The sequence below is a fragment of the Megalops cyprinoides genome, unplaced genomic scaffold (assembly GCF_013368585.1).
Source record: "Megalops cyprinoides isolate fMegCyp1 unplaced genomic scaffold, fMegCyp1.pri scaffold_27_arrow_ctg1, whole genome shotgun sequence".
NCBI lineage: Eukaryota > Metazoa > Chordata > Actinopteri > Elopiformes > Megalopidae > Megalops > Megalops cyprinoides.
The window spans coordinates 257880-276609 of record NW_023494723.1 but is presented as its reverse complement, the minus strand read 5'-3'; the positions used below and the strand labels follow the sequence as shown (position 1 = coordinate 276609).

The following is an 18730-nucleotide window of genomic DNA, read 5'->3' as shown; positions in this document are numbered from 1 at the left end:
TCTCACACAAGATTAATGTCAATCAATTAAGCACACACTCTGAGGGAACCAGGCTTCAGTCATCTTATCGGACAACGCTGATTAGCCTCAGTAAAAATACATACCTTCTGTGACATGTGCTTTTTCTAATGCTTCCTATCATTCTACCCCAAAAAGACAGGCAAAGCCTTGTGGAGGTACCCCTAATTAACCTTTCCTCCCATTGCATCGTGCTTTCTCCACCTGCTAAACCCAAAAGACAAATAGAGTCCTCTGCCGCCTGTATGGTTGCCAGCAGCACCACCGTCACCGGCGACCGTCTATGTCCTCGGCAGTTGGTGCTCAGTGCCCTGGACAGCATGGGTAATTAACCACACAGAAGCCGATGTACCGGCTGACAGCTGGTGAATCAGGACCATTAGCCTGCGCTTTCCTGAGATCTAAATCAGCCTGTCATGTGCCATGCACATGTGTGACGTAAGGGCCTGAAGATAACATCAGAGAAATGGAAATCAAAGTATTTTTGGTGAGGGCTCTGCTGGTTTAGTATTAGCAGAGTGGCCTGGAGGTCAAAATCACTGAAGGCATAGTACTACACCAGTGAGAAAATGACCTTCTTGCACATAGAGATGAAGGGACTGAAAGCAAACCCAATAAAGGCAATAATAACCTGCATTCCATTCTCGAATCTTCTGGTGATAATTTTATGACATCACAGCCTACACAGGTAAATACAGGCAAGGGATGCCTACAGCAAAGCTCTGTGTCTGTAACAGAGGCAGACAGGAGGTTAGCAATAGTGAGTGACTCCTAATGTTGACAAAAGCACGCAAGGAGAGCATTTGAGGACTGCTCAGGTCAGGGTGGACATTTAGGGTGTTTTCACACTTGGTCCCTTTCAGTCCTCAAAACGAACCTGGAGCGATTAGTCAGCATTTTTTGTGCATATGTGAACACTCCAAACGAACTCAGACCCCTCTGAAACGAACTGAACTGAGATCACCTCGGGAGGTGGTCTCAGTTCGGTTCACTTCATGTCCCCATTGCAGTTCGCTTAACCTGTGCATTGTGAACACAAAGCGCTCCAGGTTCGTTTGCCTTTTGCCATTGTACTTTAGCCCTCTAGGCTTGCCGTAGACAGATCACATGCTATTGCACTGGGACACTCGTAAAAACAAATATACGGAACTAGGGCTGCTGAAGTATGGCAAAAATCAGAACCACGATTATTTTGGTCAATACTGAGACCACGATTATTTAATACGATTACTCATTGACTTTGGAAACATCATGCAGTTATCAAACTCGTGTTTTTACCAGTGGATTTTCTAGAATTTTAACTCTTGTGTGTACGGTCACACCGGTATGATTTGCTGTTTAGTGCGTATGGTAAAACCGTTGTGATTAGAAAACTAGATTGGAAAAATTCTAGCTAATTTTAGCTTTGAGGAAACAGCAATTTAATAAAAAAATATAGCAGATGCTAACTGAAAAGTGAAAGCCAAGTGAAAGCTACAGTTGGAACAAGATGGCTGTTGCTATATTTTGTCTTTTTATCCACATTCCTGTGGTATTTGGTTACATTAGCTATCGTCTTGCTATCGTTACCAGTGGCCATGGTTCCGTCTAGGGCTGGGCAATTAATCAAATTTTATTTTCAATTACAAGTTTGGCTTCCAATGATTATGAAAACAAGATAATCGAGATAAAGTGATTATTGTGCTGCATTATTTATTGAAATGAACACTGAAATATATATATATATATATATATATATATATATATATATATATATATATATAATTTTATTTATTTTTTGTTTGTTTTCCAGTTGAATTAGATTTAATTTAATATTTTTCGCATGTAACTTGTCGCATGTAGCTATTTTTATGCTATGTAGCTTATATTACATGATTCATTATGTTTTCATTAGAGTTATTAAGCTTCTCACAGTTTTCAGTTAGCATTTGCTATATATTTTTAACGTTAAATCGCTGTTTCCTCAAAGATAAAATTACCATACGCGCTAAAGACAAATTACATCGATGTGACCGTCCACGCGAAAGGGTTAAACTTCAAGAAAATCCACTGTTAAAAACACAAGTTCGATAAATGCATGATGTTTCCAAAGTCAATTAGTAATCGTGTTGAATAATCGTGATCTCAATACTGACCAAAATAATTGTGATTCTAATTTTTGCCATAATTCAGCAGCCCTAGTTCTGTATATTTGTTTTTACGAGCGTCCCAGTGCAATAGCATGTGATCTGTCTACGGCAAGCCTAGAGGGCTAAAGTACAATGGCAAAAGGCGAACCTGGAGCGCTTTGTGTTCACAATGCACAGGTTAAGCGAACCGCAATGCGGACTTGAAGTGAACTGAACTGAGACCACCTCAGTTCTGTTCATTTCAGAGGGGTCTAAGTTCATTTGGAGTGTTCACATATGCGCAAAAATGCTGACTAATCGCTCTGAATTTGTTGAGGGCTGAAAGGGACCAAGTGTGAAAACACCCTAAATGTCCACCCTGACCTGAGCAGTCCTCAAATGCTCTCCTTGTCAATATTAGGAGCCACTCACAATTGCTAGCCTTCTGTCTGTCTAAGGGTGTGGCTAGATTGAATAATTTCACATCTTGTTCTGCAGCAGTTAGCACAGCCATTAGAGGGGTTTGGCTGGAGCTCTCCTGACCTGACATGCCTCAGAATTGACTGGCCATTGGGATCGCCACATTTCATCGTCCTTTAGAAGAGCTCTAGACAAACGCACAGCAATGTGGAGACTTCCCAACCTTTTCTGTCAGAAAGGTTCACCTCCAATGTTTTTGGAGGCCAGGGCACAGTAAAACATCCCATAGTAATAATCCCCACCCACAGTGCTGGACCGGACATTTTGCTTACAGAACAATTAGACGAGCTCAGAACAAGATGGGTTTACATACCGTCCCTTGACTCTCCGCTTAATGAGATTACCACTGGAGATGACAAAAAACAATTAACCACTTTTGAGCTGGAATCAATCTGCACGCATCCAGGGCTGGTGATGGACAGAGGAGATAAGAACCTTGTTAAAACATAATGATTAAATAATGCGATGCAAAATGTGGTTTGATGATTTGAGGCAAGATTCGCAGGTTAACTGATGACTGAGATGTCTGCTTTCCCTCCGTCACCTCAAACTCCAACCCTATCCCCACCACCAAGAATGACCCTATCCTAAGACTCAAAACCAGCCTACCCCCAAACCCTGTACCCGATGATTAACCTTCAGCTGTACAGGACCTTCACTGCCACAGCTCTCAGCAATTTCCTTTTGGTCTCCTGGCTGCTCCCCAATACAGTTGCTGCATACCAAAGGTGATCAAATTTGATCCTTGTATTTGCAAAGTATGCCAGCAGGGCCCTCTAGTGAGTTGGAGGCTACATGACAACATGACCAGGGCAATGCAATGCTTTCCTTAAAGCAGTGTTTCCCAAACTTTTTTTCTGGGGGCCCACTTTTTAAAAATGACAAACCATCGCAACCCAATGCACAATAGGCCTTATCTGACGCTCTCGCTCTCGCTCCAGATGCACTCGCTCCAGACGCTCTCGCTCGCTACCTGCTGCTCCTCACCTGTTTCGTGCTCCGCACTTCCCGTTGCTCGTTCCCCGAACGCATGACGCCGATCGGTTAGGACCCAGCCAGGACCCAAACTCGGAGTACTCGCTGATTCCGACACCCTCACAAAGACTACAGCTCTGTCTCTCCCATCCTTAGCTCTCCTCCCTTTCGCTGTCTCCCCTGCTCTGTGTGCAACATGTTTAGTTATTCCTTCTCCGCCATTACTACCAGCTTTACCTGTGTTAAATGCGAGCTTAACACTAGGTTGACGGAGAAGGTAGCAGAATTAGAAGCACGCGTCCGCACCTTATACGAGGTTAAAGCAAGTGAAAAGTTTATCGAATCCTTTTCAGTACCGGATGCGTCACTTAGCCTTTCCCCTAGTTCAACCCCGGCAGAGCCTTCGCAGCAAGGCAAGTGGGTTACGGTTCGGGAAAATAGTCGCAAGCGCAAGCCCCCGGTGCACCACTAACCCTCGGTTCACGTTTCCAACAGGTTCTCCCCCCTCAGTAACACACCTGCTGAGAAGCAGGTCAATTGCATTCCTGGAGCCAGAGCTTCCGACATAGAAGCCAATTTGAAAGTGCTGGCTAAAGCTAAAGGTAAAAGTAAAGCTAAATACTCTAAAATTGTTATTCACGTTGGCACTAACGATGTTCGCATGAGACAATCGGAAGTAACAAAGTTAACTATTAAATCGGTGTGCAGGATTGCTAAACAAATGTCGGATTCAGTCATTTTCTCTGGTCCCATCCCCATACGGCGCGGTGACGAGATCTATGGCAGATTAACGTCAGTTAATCGTTGGTTGTCTGAATGGTGCCCCTCTAACAGCGTGGGTTTTATAGATAATTTGCACAAGTTTTGGGGGAGGCCTGGTCTTTTAAAACGAGATGGCATCCACCCCTCGAGGGAGGGTACAGCTATCATCTCTAGAAACATGGATCATAGTCTGAATTCCTCTAAACCTTGACTTATCAGGGCCAAGGCCAGGCAGCAGACTTTCTGTCCTACACAGATGTCTGCTTTTTCCCTGGAACCACCACTTAAAAATCCCATAGAGACAGTGTCTGTTCCACGACCCTCTGTCCCAAACTTCTTAAAAACATCCAGTAGGGGCATTTGTGCTGATAATTTGATAAAAATTAAGTTTGACAAACCTGAAAGTACTACCTGTAGACAAATGGTCCTTAAGATTGGGTTAAAAATATCAGATCACTACAACCTAAAGCTTTATTCATAAATGAATTGATTACTGATCACCTGTTTGATATCTTATGCCTGACTGAAACATGGCTTAAACCTAATGACTTTGTTGCTCTCAATGAATCAACTCCTCCCAGTTACTGTAATCACCAGGTCCCTCGACCTACTGGTAGAGGTGGCGGCGTTGCTGCTGTACACAGCTCCAAACTCTGTGCGACCCTTAAACCTGGCTATAATTTCCATTCATTTGAACTATTAGTACTTAGCTTTGCACATCCTGACAAGACGGCATTTCAGCTATTTACCCTTGTAATAGTTTACAGGCCACCTGGCCCTTACAGTGTTTTCTTATCGGAATTTGCCAACTTTTTATCTGACCTGGTTGTCAATACAGAAAAAGCTGTAATAGTAGGCGACTTTAATGTGCATATGGATAATGAACATGACCCGTTCAGAACAGCATTTTTGTCCATCATCGAACCCATAGGACTCTATCAAGCTGTGGACAAACCCACACATTACCGCAACCATACTCTAGATTTGGTCCCCACACATGGAGCAGACATTAACCAGGTAGAAATTATACCACACAATCCTGTGTTATCCGACCACTATCTCATCTCTTTCAATTTACCACTAACGTGCTTCACATACGCGGAGCCTAGATTTTCGTCCAGGTGCACATTTTGCTCTCTTACAGCAAATGCCTTTATTGACGAGCTCCCTACATCATACTACCTGCACAACAAAATCTCCTCTAGTTTATGTTCAAACCCTAGCTCAACTGAAATTAATCTACTCGCGGACAGTATTGACTCTCCTTTGCGTAAAACTCTGGATGCCATTGCTCCCCTCAAAAGGAAGAAAATCACAGACAAGAAGCTAGCACCTTGGTATAACGACCATACTCGTGCTCTCAAACAAGCTACGCGAAAACTCGAAAAAAAAGGGCGCTCCACCAAATTACAGGTTTTTCTCCTGGCGTGGAAGGAAAGTCTCCTAACCTACAAATCTTAAAGATAAGAGACACTATACAAAAATTCTCATCAACTTCTGCCTCCTGCCTGGCCAGTCCCATTCCAGGTTATGTAGGTATGTCTATTAGGTCCGCCTCATGTGCAAACGTCTCATTAAAACCCCTTCAGCTGGTGCAAAATGCAGCTGCTCGAATCTTAAGTAAAACTAAACGCTTTGAGCACATCACCCCAGTTCTGGCTTCTCTCCATTGGCTACCTATTAAATACCGGATCATTTTTAAAATACTCTTACTCACATTTAAGGCTTTAAATGGGCTTGCCCCCCCCCATCTTAAGGACCTTCTTCATCCATATCTTCCGCAGAGAGCCCTTCGCTCCCAAAATGCGGGGCTTCTCACCATTCCAAGAGTGGGCAAAACTACTGTAGGCGGTAGAGCTTTTTCCTATCAAGCCCCTCTCCTGTGGAACAGTTTACCCTCTTAGATTCGGGGAACAGACTCTCTCTCCACCTTTAAGTCTAGGCTCAAAACATATCTATATAGTAAATCCTTTAGCTGAGGGACATGGCCTGGTGCTGGCGTGGATCATAGAGTCTCTGGTGGACTAAGTGGTCATTGCTTTCATGGACCCTGTGCCGTGATCTGGTGTTGACTGTCTTAGGGTCGCCCTCATGACTATGCCGGTCCCTTGCCTCCCGTCCCCTAGGTATGCTGCCATAATGTTAGCCTGCTGGGGTTTTTCCTTGTTGCACACCTTTTTCTCTGCCCCTCCTCTCCTGCCTCTCTGTTCTACATCCCTGCCATTCTTATCATCCACTAACCACTGTTTTCTGTTTGCTTCCTATCCCTGCTCTGGGCTCCTGTCTGGAGCTGTAGCCCAAGCGTCTCATCCCGTTTTCCAGTCCTGCTACCTCGCTGCCCTCATAAAAGTTAATAGTGCAATGCAATGGCATGAACTACATTAATTACAATCATGTATCTCTGATAAATTCATAATATTCCATTGCTAAAATGCATATGGAAATAACTGATATAACTGGGGTGGCAGTGTGTTGTAGTGGTAAGGCGCAGAGCCCATAACCAAAAAGTTGCTGGTTCAATTCCCCATTGGCACACTGCTGTTGTACCCTAGGGCAAGGTACTTAAACCAGAATTGCGTTAGTAAATATCTGTGTGAATGGATAAGATGTTAAATTGTAACCTATGTAAGCCACTCTAAATAACAGTGTCTGCTAAATGACCATAATGTAACATAATGTAATACAATGAAATGGAGCATCTTCCACAGTCAAGAGGCCCCTGCAGTTTGAAGAGACCATATGAAGTGAAACTTTGCATAATATGCTGAATCCTGAAACAGACTGAATATGAAAATGAATGGTGATATGCAGAAACCATGGTAGGCATTGGTGTGAAGTAAAGAGTGAGGAGTGTGCAACACAGATTTCTGGAGCTGGAGATAGTGATGGAAATGCTACCATGGGTGTTCCTGTACTGCGCTCCTTTTACACAGCTGTCAGGCTTCGAGAGCAGTCATTAGCTAGAAGACACAGGGAGTGGATGAGAGATATTTGCAGGGTAGGTGGGTTAAAGACTCAAGCAATGGCAACTTAAGTGCTGAATCACGGTTGTGAAAACAGAAGTTGCTCTCCAAGCGGCCCAGAATTTATCTGACTCTGAGGTACAGTCTGCCAGCTGTGATTACTGCCTGTTACTGAAGTTGCCATTAATTTAAAGTAGTCTTTTACATATTGACAGGTCATGTTGCAAATACAATGTAAATTGCAGTTTTCATGCATATGTGTTAATTAATGTATTCTTAGTAATGCACATGTTGATTGACTGTTGACATCTTCGAGGCAAAGCTCATCAGAGAGCTGAAGAAACAGGAGGATCCCCTTCTTGGTTTCCTGGACTACAGAGACGAGAGGGGTGGGAGGAGCTGATGTCATCACAAACAACCACTTTGAAAGTTCTAATGGCTGTGCCATCCATCGAGAGCTGTTCGCACCACATTATTTAGCAGCTGGCAATCATTTTTGGTAGCTAACTTCACAATGCTGCACAAATCATGTGACGCTTTTTTGTTTTTTTTTGCATGTTCTGAGCAGGGGCAGCATGTCTCAAAAGGATGCTAAACAATGGTGCTCAAATGACCTGTTTCACTGGGGGGGAATCAATGCTGGTTGAGGGTGACAGCAGGAAGAAGGGAGAGTCATTTCTAGTTGTCCAAGGGCATCATCGGCAAGTGTTACTCAAGTCACCGCTGTCACATGGGTGTCGCCTCCATCATCAAAGGCGATCAATCTTTCATAGCTCTCCTCCAAGGGCAGATGGGTCGATTATCAGCCATAAACATCACCTGAGTGCATAAGGAACTGACTGGGAGTTGTGTCTGCACCTGTTGTTTGTCCAGATCTGTCATCAGATACCCACAAGCCCCTGAACCATGATTACAGCTGCTCCCTTCTGTCCACTGAAGTTAAGTACTAAGGAGCACTGTTTGCAAAGGCTCTTTAACTCACTGGATATTACATTTGTCAACAAAAAACATTATATAATTATCTACACAATGCTACTTGAGTGCTCCAGGGTGCTTGCCATGAGTGGGCACCTCATGCTTCAGGTTTTTCTGTTGTGATACTCTCGTGTTTCCTTGGAGAGTAAAACTCTCCTCAATAAAAGGCACATGCAAATGTTCCTGAGTGTGTGGATTAATTCCACAACAAATAATTTTCTCTGAATCATTTATGGTTCAAAATACTGTCCTTGGGGAACTCCATTTCTGTGAATGGAGCAGCTCCTTTGGGTGTGGGATGATTCAGAGGATGAGGGACAGCGTACACTGTGTATAATTAAACATTGATAGGGAAGGAAATGCAGTATGTACGGTGAGGAAATCAGATAACTGAAGCGTGACAAATGCTACTACCATGAAACCCTGAGATGCCTGGTCATGTAGCCTCAATGCGTTGCCATGTCAGAGTGCTGTTTCACGCTGATTACCTGGGGATCTTGGGCTTTGTAATTGAGGCTAATGGCAGCTATCCTATTCCTATTTATTTCCTGTCTGTAATGACACACATACCATGTTTTATGTTTCATTCCCATACATTTCTGTAGTCCTTGTTACCAGATCTCCGGAAATCAATGATGAGCTCCTTTTTCTGTGTTGAGAGCCAGGTTGTTTGCTGTGCACCACCTCAGAGGTGCAACATTTGGTGAGGTGGTGCACAGCAAACAAACTGGCTCTCAACACAGGAAAAACAAACGAGCTCATCACTGATTTCCAGAGATCTGGTAACAAGGGCTAACCCCATTTCCATCCACGGCGACACGGTGGAATGGGTCTCAAGCTTTAAATTCCTAGGGATACACATCACCGATGATCTTTCATGGGCATCTAACACCACTGAACTGCTGAAGAAGGCTAAACAGTGTCTATTCTTCCTGCAACTTCCTGCGAAAAATCTGGCCTCTCTCAGCAGGTGCTGCGCTCATTATACCGCTGCACTACAGAGAGCATCCTAGCATACTGCATCTGTGTATGGTTCCATAGCTGCACTGCAGCTGATCGGACAGCTCTGCAGCGGGTAGTTTCGAGAGCTGGAAGGATCATTGGAGCACAGCTTCCAGCCCTGGAGGACATTTATAACAAACGCTGCCACAGGAAAGCATCAAATATCTGTAAGGACCCCACACACCCCCACCACAGCCTCTTTGAACTGCTGCCATCTGGTAGACATTACAGAGCATTTCGCGCCCGAACCTCGAGACTAAGGGACAGCTTCGTGCCAAGGGCAATACAGGCCCTAAACCAATTCAGTAACTAATGAATTACTGATTTGCATTGTTGCAAACTTACACTTTACTGCATTGTACTGTATTATTCATTGTAATGGTATTTATTGTTATTTATTGACTCTATTATCTACCGTCTATCATATACTGCTCATAGTTTTTAATATATACTGCTCATAGTTTTACTATATACCGCTCATAGTTTTACATATACTGCTCATAGTTATTTAAAATGTGTTATGGACTCTCATTTTTATCTTTATGGATTTTTTCATTCACGGAGAGTGCACCAAAAATTTTGCTGTGCTTATGTACAATGATAATAAAGGAATTCAATCAATTCAGCACTGCATGTTGTCTGTAGCCCAAGACCTCAGCATGAAAGCAGGTCTGAGCAGGGGCACCACAATTAGAGGTGCACAACACTTTCTCTCAAAAATAAACATCTCACTGGGTTAAAACAGGACATTTTTACCATCTTGGAGACCTTCATTGGATAGAAAGAGATGTGAGAATACCAAGATTTGATGACCGTAATACAAGTGACCCCAATCAAGGAACACCTCAGCCATTTCTGCTGGGCTTCTGACATCATCAGCCTGCCAGCTCAATTCCCCAATCAAGTGCTGGGATCATATTGCACCTTTGACCTCTGTCTTTTAATAAAAACATTGAACCTCAAGCACTTTGGGAAATAACCAGCCATGTAAATGGATGTTACACAAAATTCCCATTGTTTACTGCGATCTGCCCTGGGTACAGGTGAAACCCGTGAACTAGGTTCAGGCTAAGGTTGCTGTTGCAGTGGTGTATCGGTCAGGACACAGGAGTCAGGTTTCAGGTTACAGACTGAGGTCAGGAGGCTCCAGAATGCATGGAGGTCTGTGCATACAACACTGGAAAAGAGACAGAACAAATGGCTAATACCATTTTAAACAACCTCTGAGAGAGGCATTATCATCACTAGAAATTCAGTCTTCATAAGGCCAGAACCTGGTGGTTTTGTTTTACATATATAGGTCTCACTAAATTCCATACATGTAATAAAACACTCACACAGATCACCCAATGCAATCACAGTAGGTTAGCAAAATGTAGTGCAATACTTATTTTCCCACAATTTACACTAACAACAAAGAGCACATAGTACCACTGTGATTGTGAGTGTGTAGATGTACATAACCAGCCGTTAGAATGACCTTCCAGACCTTGTCCAAAATCCAGGCTTACCCTTACAGTACATTGTGTCAGTACTCCAACCCCCTAGCTGTTGTTTTGGTGTTCTTCCTGTCTGTCAATGTGGTCCATGTGTTTTTGTTTACTGTTTTCCTTGTGTTCCAGCCCTGCCCCACTCTCCACCCCTGTCCCCGCCCACCTGATTACCTGATCTCCTCCACCTGCCCGCCTGCCCACCTGCATCCCATCTCCTCGTCACCCCAGCCCTATATCCACCCTGCTTGTCTCTGTCTTGTTGCTAGTTCGTTGCAGTGTTTTTTTTTTTTTTTTGCCTGTCTCATTCCTGCCTGTTATTCTCTTATGAGTTTCCTGTGCTGACCTGGCCTGTTCCTTGACTTTGTCTCTGCCTGCCGTTTTGTCCTGATTGCCTGTCTGCCCGGTTTGACCCTGCTTGTTCCTGTTTTTTGATCCCTGCTTTGCCTTCGGACTGCCTGCCTGGTTTTGACCCTGCCTGTTCTGCCATTACGATTCCAATAAAACCTCCTGGAACCTGAGCACTCGTGGTCTGCATTTGAGTCCATGCCTGAGTCCTGACACATTGTCCTTAACTTTTCATAACAAATTTTGAGGAGCTATTACAGTTTCTGCAATTATCAGTTTGACTCTTAAACCCCTGACAATGTGTGATGATAGAAAAAAATATTTGCTTACAATTAAAGTCACTGTTAAAATTGTAATTGCAGAAATGTAAGGGCAAAGCACATTGTGAATACATTAAATCTAAGACATAGTCTGGCTGAAGTCATAGGTCATGCCAGAATGGCAGAGAGAGAATGGCATATGCCTTAGTATCAGCATATACCTTAGTATCCACATATGCCTTGGTGTTAGCATAAGACTTAGCATTGGTATATACAGTATCTTTGTGTTGGCATATGCCTTGTTGCCTTAGTGTTTTATATGCCTTAGTATTTGGCATATGTTTTAGTATTAGTATATGCCAAACTTGCTGTCAGTATTGACTCCTGTGGAACCAGTGGTTCTGGTATTCTTTCTGTAACACACTCCAGTGTTCTGTCTATGGTGCCCCCACAGGGCATATAGTAATTCTCCACACACTGCCTCTTACATTTTGGTTCACAGTTGGGCATCCACCCACAAAGCACACTCACAATCCTCTCCAGGGTCAAATTCTGTGTGTGGCAGTGCTCAGCTGGGTTGGCGTAGGCAGGCACCCTTGAGTCTGCCCCATAATACCATTGCATGGATCCCAGTACATTTCATCAGAGCTCCTGTGTGCAAGTATTGCATCTGTTATGAATGCAAAAATGCTGAAAATATATAATTCAATTGGGATTCACCAATGTCAACTCATGTCACTTTCAGAGAACTTAGAAACAAATTTAGAAAAGTATATACTTTTTTAGTCAGTCAGTGAGACTTAGAGACGAATGGAACAATACAAGCACTCCTGAGTGAAAAGAGACAGGGGTTGAAGGCATATCGCTGTGAACAACTGCTGCTGAATGTGGTAGTGACTCATTGGGCTGCCATGTGGTCATTACGTCTTGCAGGAGGCAGGAAAGACAGGGCATTTACAAAAGCAAAGCAAAAGAGATAATTGAGACCATTTCAGGGGGCCATTGTCATTTGCCTGCCTTTCAGCTAGCTAAGCAATGGCACGTGCCTCAAACATTTTAAATGGAAATCATTTACTGCAGTACTTAGGAAATAATGACCATGGCCATTATATGCGAATTGTGCTGAGTTTCCAGACAAAAGGCTTTCCAGTAATATTCCACCTTCTCCTCACGAGCTCCAGAAGCTGTGCGGCTTCAGAGCCGGGGTCCAGGCTGTGGGCGATGAGGGTGATGCATGTATACGGGTTATATCTTAGCCACCGACTCTGTGAGGGATTCGCTGTGTTATGCAATGCTGAGTGTAGTCACTGTGGGAGCGGGTGTCGCTGAAGGTAAACCTATATCTGCATTATCCACAACACGTTCCTATAGCAGCTATGTGGCGCAGTCATCGCAAAAACCACGGCGTTCGATCTAATATAATTAGGGTCCTTGTGAGAGAGCACGGTAAGTCCCATGTAGTCTTCGTCTGCATAAAGAGGGTGACGAACGTAACATACAACAACATAATTTCTGGCGGAGAAATAATGGCAATTAAAAAGGAATCGTTTCTAGAGACATGCAGGTATTCAAATGTGAAAAATCAGCCGGACACACTGATCTGTAATCAGCAGGCGAGAACATTTCAAACGTATTTCACGTATAAAATCTGTCTGTGCCAGATAATCAATGAACAAAATCAACCTATTAAAATTAATAGATAAGAACTTAAAGGTTGTTGTTTTCGGATGATAATTTAGTATCTGAATAATCCAAAATGTTCATTTAGCGCCAAAGTCCATCTAGCAGGGAGCTAACTGATTAGGTAATTAACCAATTCCAAGTCTTAACACAAGTAGATTTATTGGAATCTATGTCTTCGAAAATATCATAAAGAAATCATAGGCCTATACACTATTATTTTGGTTATCATTTAAAACAACGCATAATTTGGTAATACAGTTCAAAATAATAAAGCTTTAGATTTAGGCTATAGGCTGTAGATTTTACATGTCTACTTCTAAACCCAAGGCCATACGCAGTGACTGTCATTAAGATCAAAAGACATTCGATTACGTTGCGGAGAGACGGATGAAGTTAGTTTTGTGGGTGTACCTAAACAGCAGTCGTTGCTACAAAAGGGTGTTCATGACCTGTCATTTAGACGCTTATGGTCATATTAGTCCCTGTTGCTCTGCAAAAATGAGTCCGACTTTAATATTCTCGGATGCAGAGATCTGCTGCGAAGGTAGAAGCCTGGCTGGCATGTGGGAGGCAGCGATTTATGATACATATTCTCACACGTCGACTGTGGGATTACTTCCCTATGGCCAAATGCTCTGCTTCAATTTTTCCTCTCGGCACACCCTGAAGTTCAACTTAAGAAATGAAGCCGACAAATAAAGACGCAAAAAGAAAAAAATATATACTGCCTTGGGAAAATGCCTGTTCTTCAGAATTCCACGAAACGCACAAATTAGTGGAACAGATTTTAATATCTTCTCAGTGATGCCTGCAAGACACACTCTGTCTTCCTCTCAGGCTAAATAGCCAGGAAGCATTTCTGGACAATTATTCAAAGAAAAGCGAAAGTGTGGTATTAAGGAAATTACCTTTTTCGTGTTTCTTTAATGTCGGTAAACCTCGCATAGCTAGATGTCGATTTGCCCAAGTTCTGTTTCATTACAATGTCGCGGAATGTGAAATAATTTTCTTACCTGTACCCAAATGTGGTGATACAAGCATTTAGCGGCGGTCATGAAGTTTATATGCGTGCATATCGCGACGTACAAGAGGAGGGAAATGGGATGCTTTCTACTCCTTCCACAGTTTTTACCAAGTGATGAGCGATATTCCTTAAGTTCCCATAAAAAGAAACTTCATAGATAACTTTTACACTATGGATTCCTGGATCCTTTCAAATAGATAAAAAGTTCGCACTTATTCGGGGACTTTAGCACGTTCGTTTTTCTTTTCTCATTTTTCATTTCTCACTGCAAATGTTATTTTCTTCGTAGGCTATTATTTTTGATAAAATAAATAATTTGAGATGCGAGGAAGAAAGGAGCCTTGAATTGACGCTAAAGGATAACTATCCGGTTGACTTAATTTGTCATATTTTTTTCCCATCAGTCGAACTGAATACATTTCGCTGGTTCTCATGGGAATGAAACATTCCTCCCGCTGCCTGCTCCTAAGGAGAAAAATGGCGGAGACTGAGAACTCGGAGGTAGGTAAGAGCAAAGCTTCAGTAAAAATTGCCCAGAATGTGTGACTGGCCAGCACCAGCCGCCTGCATGCTTCCTCTAAAGAATCGTTTTAAGGAAATACACAACAACCTAGCGAACCACGGTTATTTTTAGCTTGATGTCTGAGTTGGGCGGTCACCAAGATTGTCATTCACTTGGAAGGTTCGGTCATCCGCAGCGACCGAGGTAAAAACATATCCCTGCACGATAAATATGACCCGCGACTGTCACCTCCACTGGTGTTAATGTCGTGTTCCTCGCAACAACACAATATGTTGTGATTACATATGTATATGTCTTGAAGACATTAATGAAGCGCTACATCGGGCGGTAGAAGTGGGGACCCAGCGTTTGAAGCGAAGGCTTGCACAGAAGCGTAACATGCTTGTGTGACTACTTCTCAGAAATGGGGTTAGATGTTGAATGACATGTTTCAGCAAAAATCCCAAAATAAATCTCAGCCCACTGGGTCGTAGGTAATTCGACATTGTACAGCGTACAGAGGGCTGTTTTCATGCGCTGTCCTTGGTACTGCAGAGTTTTCCTACTTGTTTTATGTGTGCCAATGTAACGCAATGTTACCAAGATAACCACGTAACGCGGCAATATGTCATAGTATTGACTCTTAACGCGTTCGTCGTTGGTTCGACATATTTCTTTTAACTGTAGGCTACACAGTACAGTGAATGTTTTCCGATGAAATCTAGGATAAAAGTATATACAACATTTCCAGGTCAAATGGTAACCAAATTTCCTGGCATAATATGTAGGCTATGATGGATGGTTGTCCACAAATGTGGTTTTATATAAGTTGACACAAACTTCTGAGACATTAAAGAAATGGGCATTTTATATATTATGAGGATGGCTGGGTAAAAGGAGGAATGGCTGTCAATACACTGAATACTGAACTGAAATTTGTAGATCTTTGTGAACACAAGCACAGATAACGGGAAATTGTCCAAAATGTCCTTCATGGCTGCAGGCATAAATTTAAAATTTCTGAAAAGGTCACCAAGACTTTGTCATTCTCCTGCTCCCGCAGGCATTCCCATGTACAAGGAAGTCCATTAAGTTGCATGTATATAGTCAGTTCCTGATAACAGTGGATGCTTGAGACAGTGGTGATTGTTGTGTATTTAACAGGAGTATACACAGAAAAGGAGTAAGCAGATTCATTGCAGTGCTTCCCCTCTCATTACTTAAGAAGCAATAAGGTACTGGACTCTGGCTGTCACTTACCTGCAGAAGTGTGGCCACATATCTGAAAACATGAACAGCTTTGTTCGCAAGAGACTTCCACTTTAATTGGTTATTAAAATCAAAGATAGGAGACATGTCATGGATATTTTACTGGTGAAATTCACTTTGTAAATACAGGAAAGCAAATGTATGAGGAGAAAATGAGCATGCATGTACAGGCATAGATTTTTACAGGTACTGGGTAATAAGAAAAACTTGCCATCAAAATTAATGTACCCACACAATGGTGAAATTCTCCTGATTGATAATTGATAAATTAATTCTTTATTAGATGGTGAAATAAAGCAAAGTTTGACAAAGAGGTCATTGCCAGATCATCAGGAAGAGTTTCAGAACCACTCAAGTCGTTTCGGCCAGAGCCCCGTATGAAGGCCTAGAGGGCGAGCTCCTCTTGCATGGCGTCGTTGAAGGCTGGGTACCAGCCTTGGTTAGGGTTAGGATGCTCTTACCCAGAGCAACTTACATAATTTACAATTTTTCAGTGTAGTCCATTTATGCAGCAGGATTACTGAGGAAATTCTGGGTTAAATATCCTGTCTAAAGGTACAACAGCAGTGACCTGGCAGGAAATCAAACCAGCAACCTTTTGGTTATGAACCCTGCTCCTTACCACTATGGTACACGAGTAACATTGATGCACTTAGATGTAAATAATCAATGTGTTAGTGCAACCTTTTTCCTCTGTCATTTAGCTCCAAGATGGAGGAGCCCACCCCTGCACACAGAGAGAATGCCTTTCAGTGCTGATTATGTCTGTGCGAGGTTCAGGAAGTGATGGCACTGGGTGTAAGGAGGTCCTCTGTGTCCGCAATACCAGCACTTCACCTTTTAAACAAGACAGTACCTCACAATGGCTTCTGATCATCTTCAGTTCACATCCACCACCACCACCCAGCCCGGGGTGATAAAAGCTGTTGCAGCTGGTCAGCTGTGTCTGGAGCTGCAGGTACCGTGTGCATTTTTAGCACCAGAGAGTATTGTGGGAATGTCAGCACAGTGCCTATCCATACATATCTCACACTGTTGCTAGCCGCTGTAGAAATAACTCCCTCAATCTCTGCGGCATGTGCACTGTGTTACAAACCATGTGAGGGCCTTTGAGGGGTGCTTTTTTGGCTGTCTGTCCCTCAGTACTTTGCACTCCCAAGCCCTGCAATGGCTGGCTCCCAAGGACACACAATCCCTCACTTTCGCTTTCTAAAATCAGAGGTGATTGGTATGTTTATTGTGATCTAGTGACATTGAGATATTTGGTTGTGTAGGCATCTGACTTCCCTTAGTTTTCTAGTCAAGTTTCAGATTAGCACAATTTAACTTGCAGTAGTTCCTGAATGATGTTGTGCTCAAATTCACTGCACTGCAAATGTTGAATGACTGGTCTGACACTGTTGCTCATTTAACTTAAATGGATACACTTCTGTTGTCTTGTGCTGGAAGTCGCTCTGGATTGGAGTGTCCGTGAAGTGAATGCAATGTAATGTAATGATTGTAGCCTACTCACCCTTTTTAGCAGATTTCCTCATTAGATTTGTCATGCCTATGCCGATGGAAAATGGAGGTTATGGTCACCTTCGTGACTCTCGATTGGCCAGACAACTTTTATATTACATTACATTATTGGCATTAAGCAGACATTCTTATCCAGAGCGACTTACATAGGTTACAATTTTTTTAGCATGTTACCCATTTAGACAGCAGGATGTTTACTGAGGCAGTCCTGGGTTAAGTACCATGTCCAAGGGTACAACAGCAGTGCCCCAGCGGGAAATCAAACTGGCAACCTTTTGGTTATGAATCCTGCTTCTGATCAATGTGTTACACTCACACCCTTTGAAGCTGATCAGATTTTGATGTCATATAGTGAGCTCAACTGAACTTTTATTCCTTTTAATCAAAACCCTTTGCTATTTAGTCTTTGACATGCTCCAACAGTCCTGCTTAGTTTCACTCAGGCACTGAACTTGCAGTTCCACTTATGAATGGATGACCAAGGAGAGGAGATATGGAAATTCGGTGAATTCTCATTATTATGTCTCTCACCCATTGACAGAAGCTGTTATCATATAATCACATGCAGCCTATATCTGCAAGGCAATTGAATCTGAACCAGAGCACTTTTACTGTAGTTATTAATCATGTCCTACAACATGTGTAGAGTTGGTTATCTATGCGATTACTGGTCTGTTCTGTTCTGTGTTAAAATTGTTGAGCATTTAGCTCTGCCCAGCAATGGTAATCAAATACTGTATAGTTACAACAATGCAATGTTACAGAAATGTTGGGAGAACATTCTACATCCGTCCACTCTGTTGTGAAGTAGCCTTTCAGTTTTATGCATGTATATGGTTGAAACTGAGGGGGCAGTTTCACCCGTACTAGGTTCAGGCTACTTTGCTATCACAGTGGGGTGTCGGTCAGGACACAGGAGTCAGGTTCCGGGTTCAGGTGTTTATTGGGGATTTTGAACGGATGGATGCGAGGGTTTGTGGTGCATGTGTGTGTGTGGTTCCCTGCAAAGGGTAAGCAGGGAGAATGATCAGTATTGTTGGGTCCATTGAATGTAGAATATACATACAGGCATTGAGGCATACAGACTTAAACTGCAGGAATGGCTATGAGAACATTTATACATTAAGGACACACTATCTTAATTAACATGCACACCCCTCTCTCTCTACAGGCAATTATATTACAACCAGTTGAACTTAGGCATACTACTTACTTTGGCACAGACGCACACAACAACAGCACAATGTTTGGTCCCCAAAGACTTGGTCTCCCCAGTTCTTCACCTCCCAGAGATTGTTGTGGTACTGAGGTGGGGGAGGTCACTACCACCTTTATCTTGTCCCGTATCCC

At 42.9% G+C, this 18730-nt stretch overlaps 2 protein-coding genes across 7 annotated transcripts in view; one reads left to right on the top strand and one right to left on the bottom strand.

Annotated features, from left to right (window-relative positions):
- Positions 1–14195, bottom strand: part of tspan9a (tetraspanin 9a) — a 211546-nt gene extending 197351 nt beyond the window's left edge. The window contains exon 1 of the mRNA XM_036520556.1: positions 14078–14195. Coding sequence (XP_036376449.1) covers positions 14078–14119 — 42 coding nt within the window. The 5' untranslated portion in view covers positions 14120–14195. The remainder of the gene's footprint in view (positions 1–14077) is intronic.
- Positions 12765–18730, top strand: part of LOC118772295 (protein arginine N-methyltransferase 8-B) — a 33644-nt gene continuing 27678 nt past the window's right edge. For 3 of the 6 annotated variants that reach the window (XM_036520550.1, XM_036520548.1, XM_036520551.1), the window contains exons 1-2: positions 12765–12827; positions 14493–14589. In XM_036520550.1, coding sequence (XP_036376443.1) covers positions 14521–14589 — 69 coding nt within the window. In that variant the 5' untranslated portion in view covers positions 12765–12827; positions 14493–14520. Of the gene's footprint in view, positions 12828–14464; positions 14594–18730 lie in introns of those variants that run through there. The other 3 variants (XM_036520549.1, XM_036520552.1, XM_036520553.1) reach the window with 3 other exon arrangements.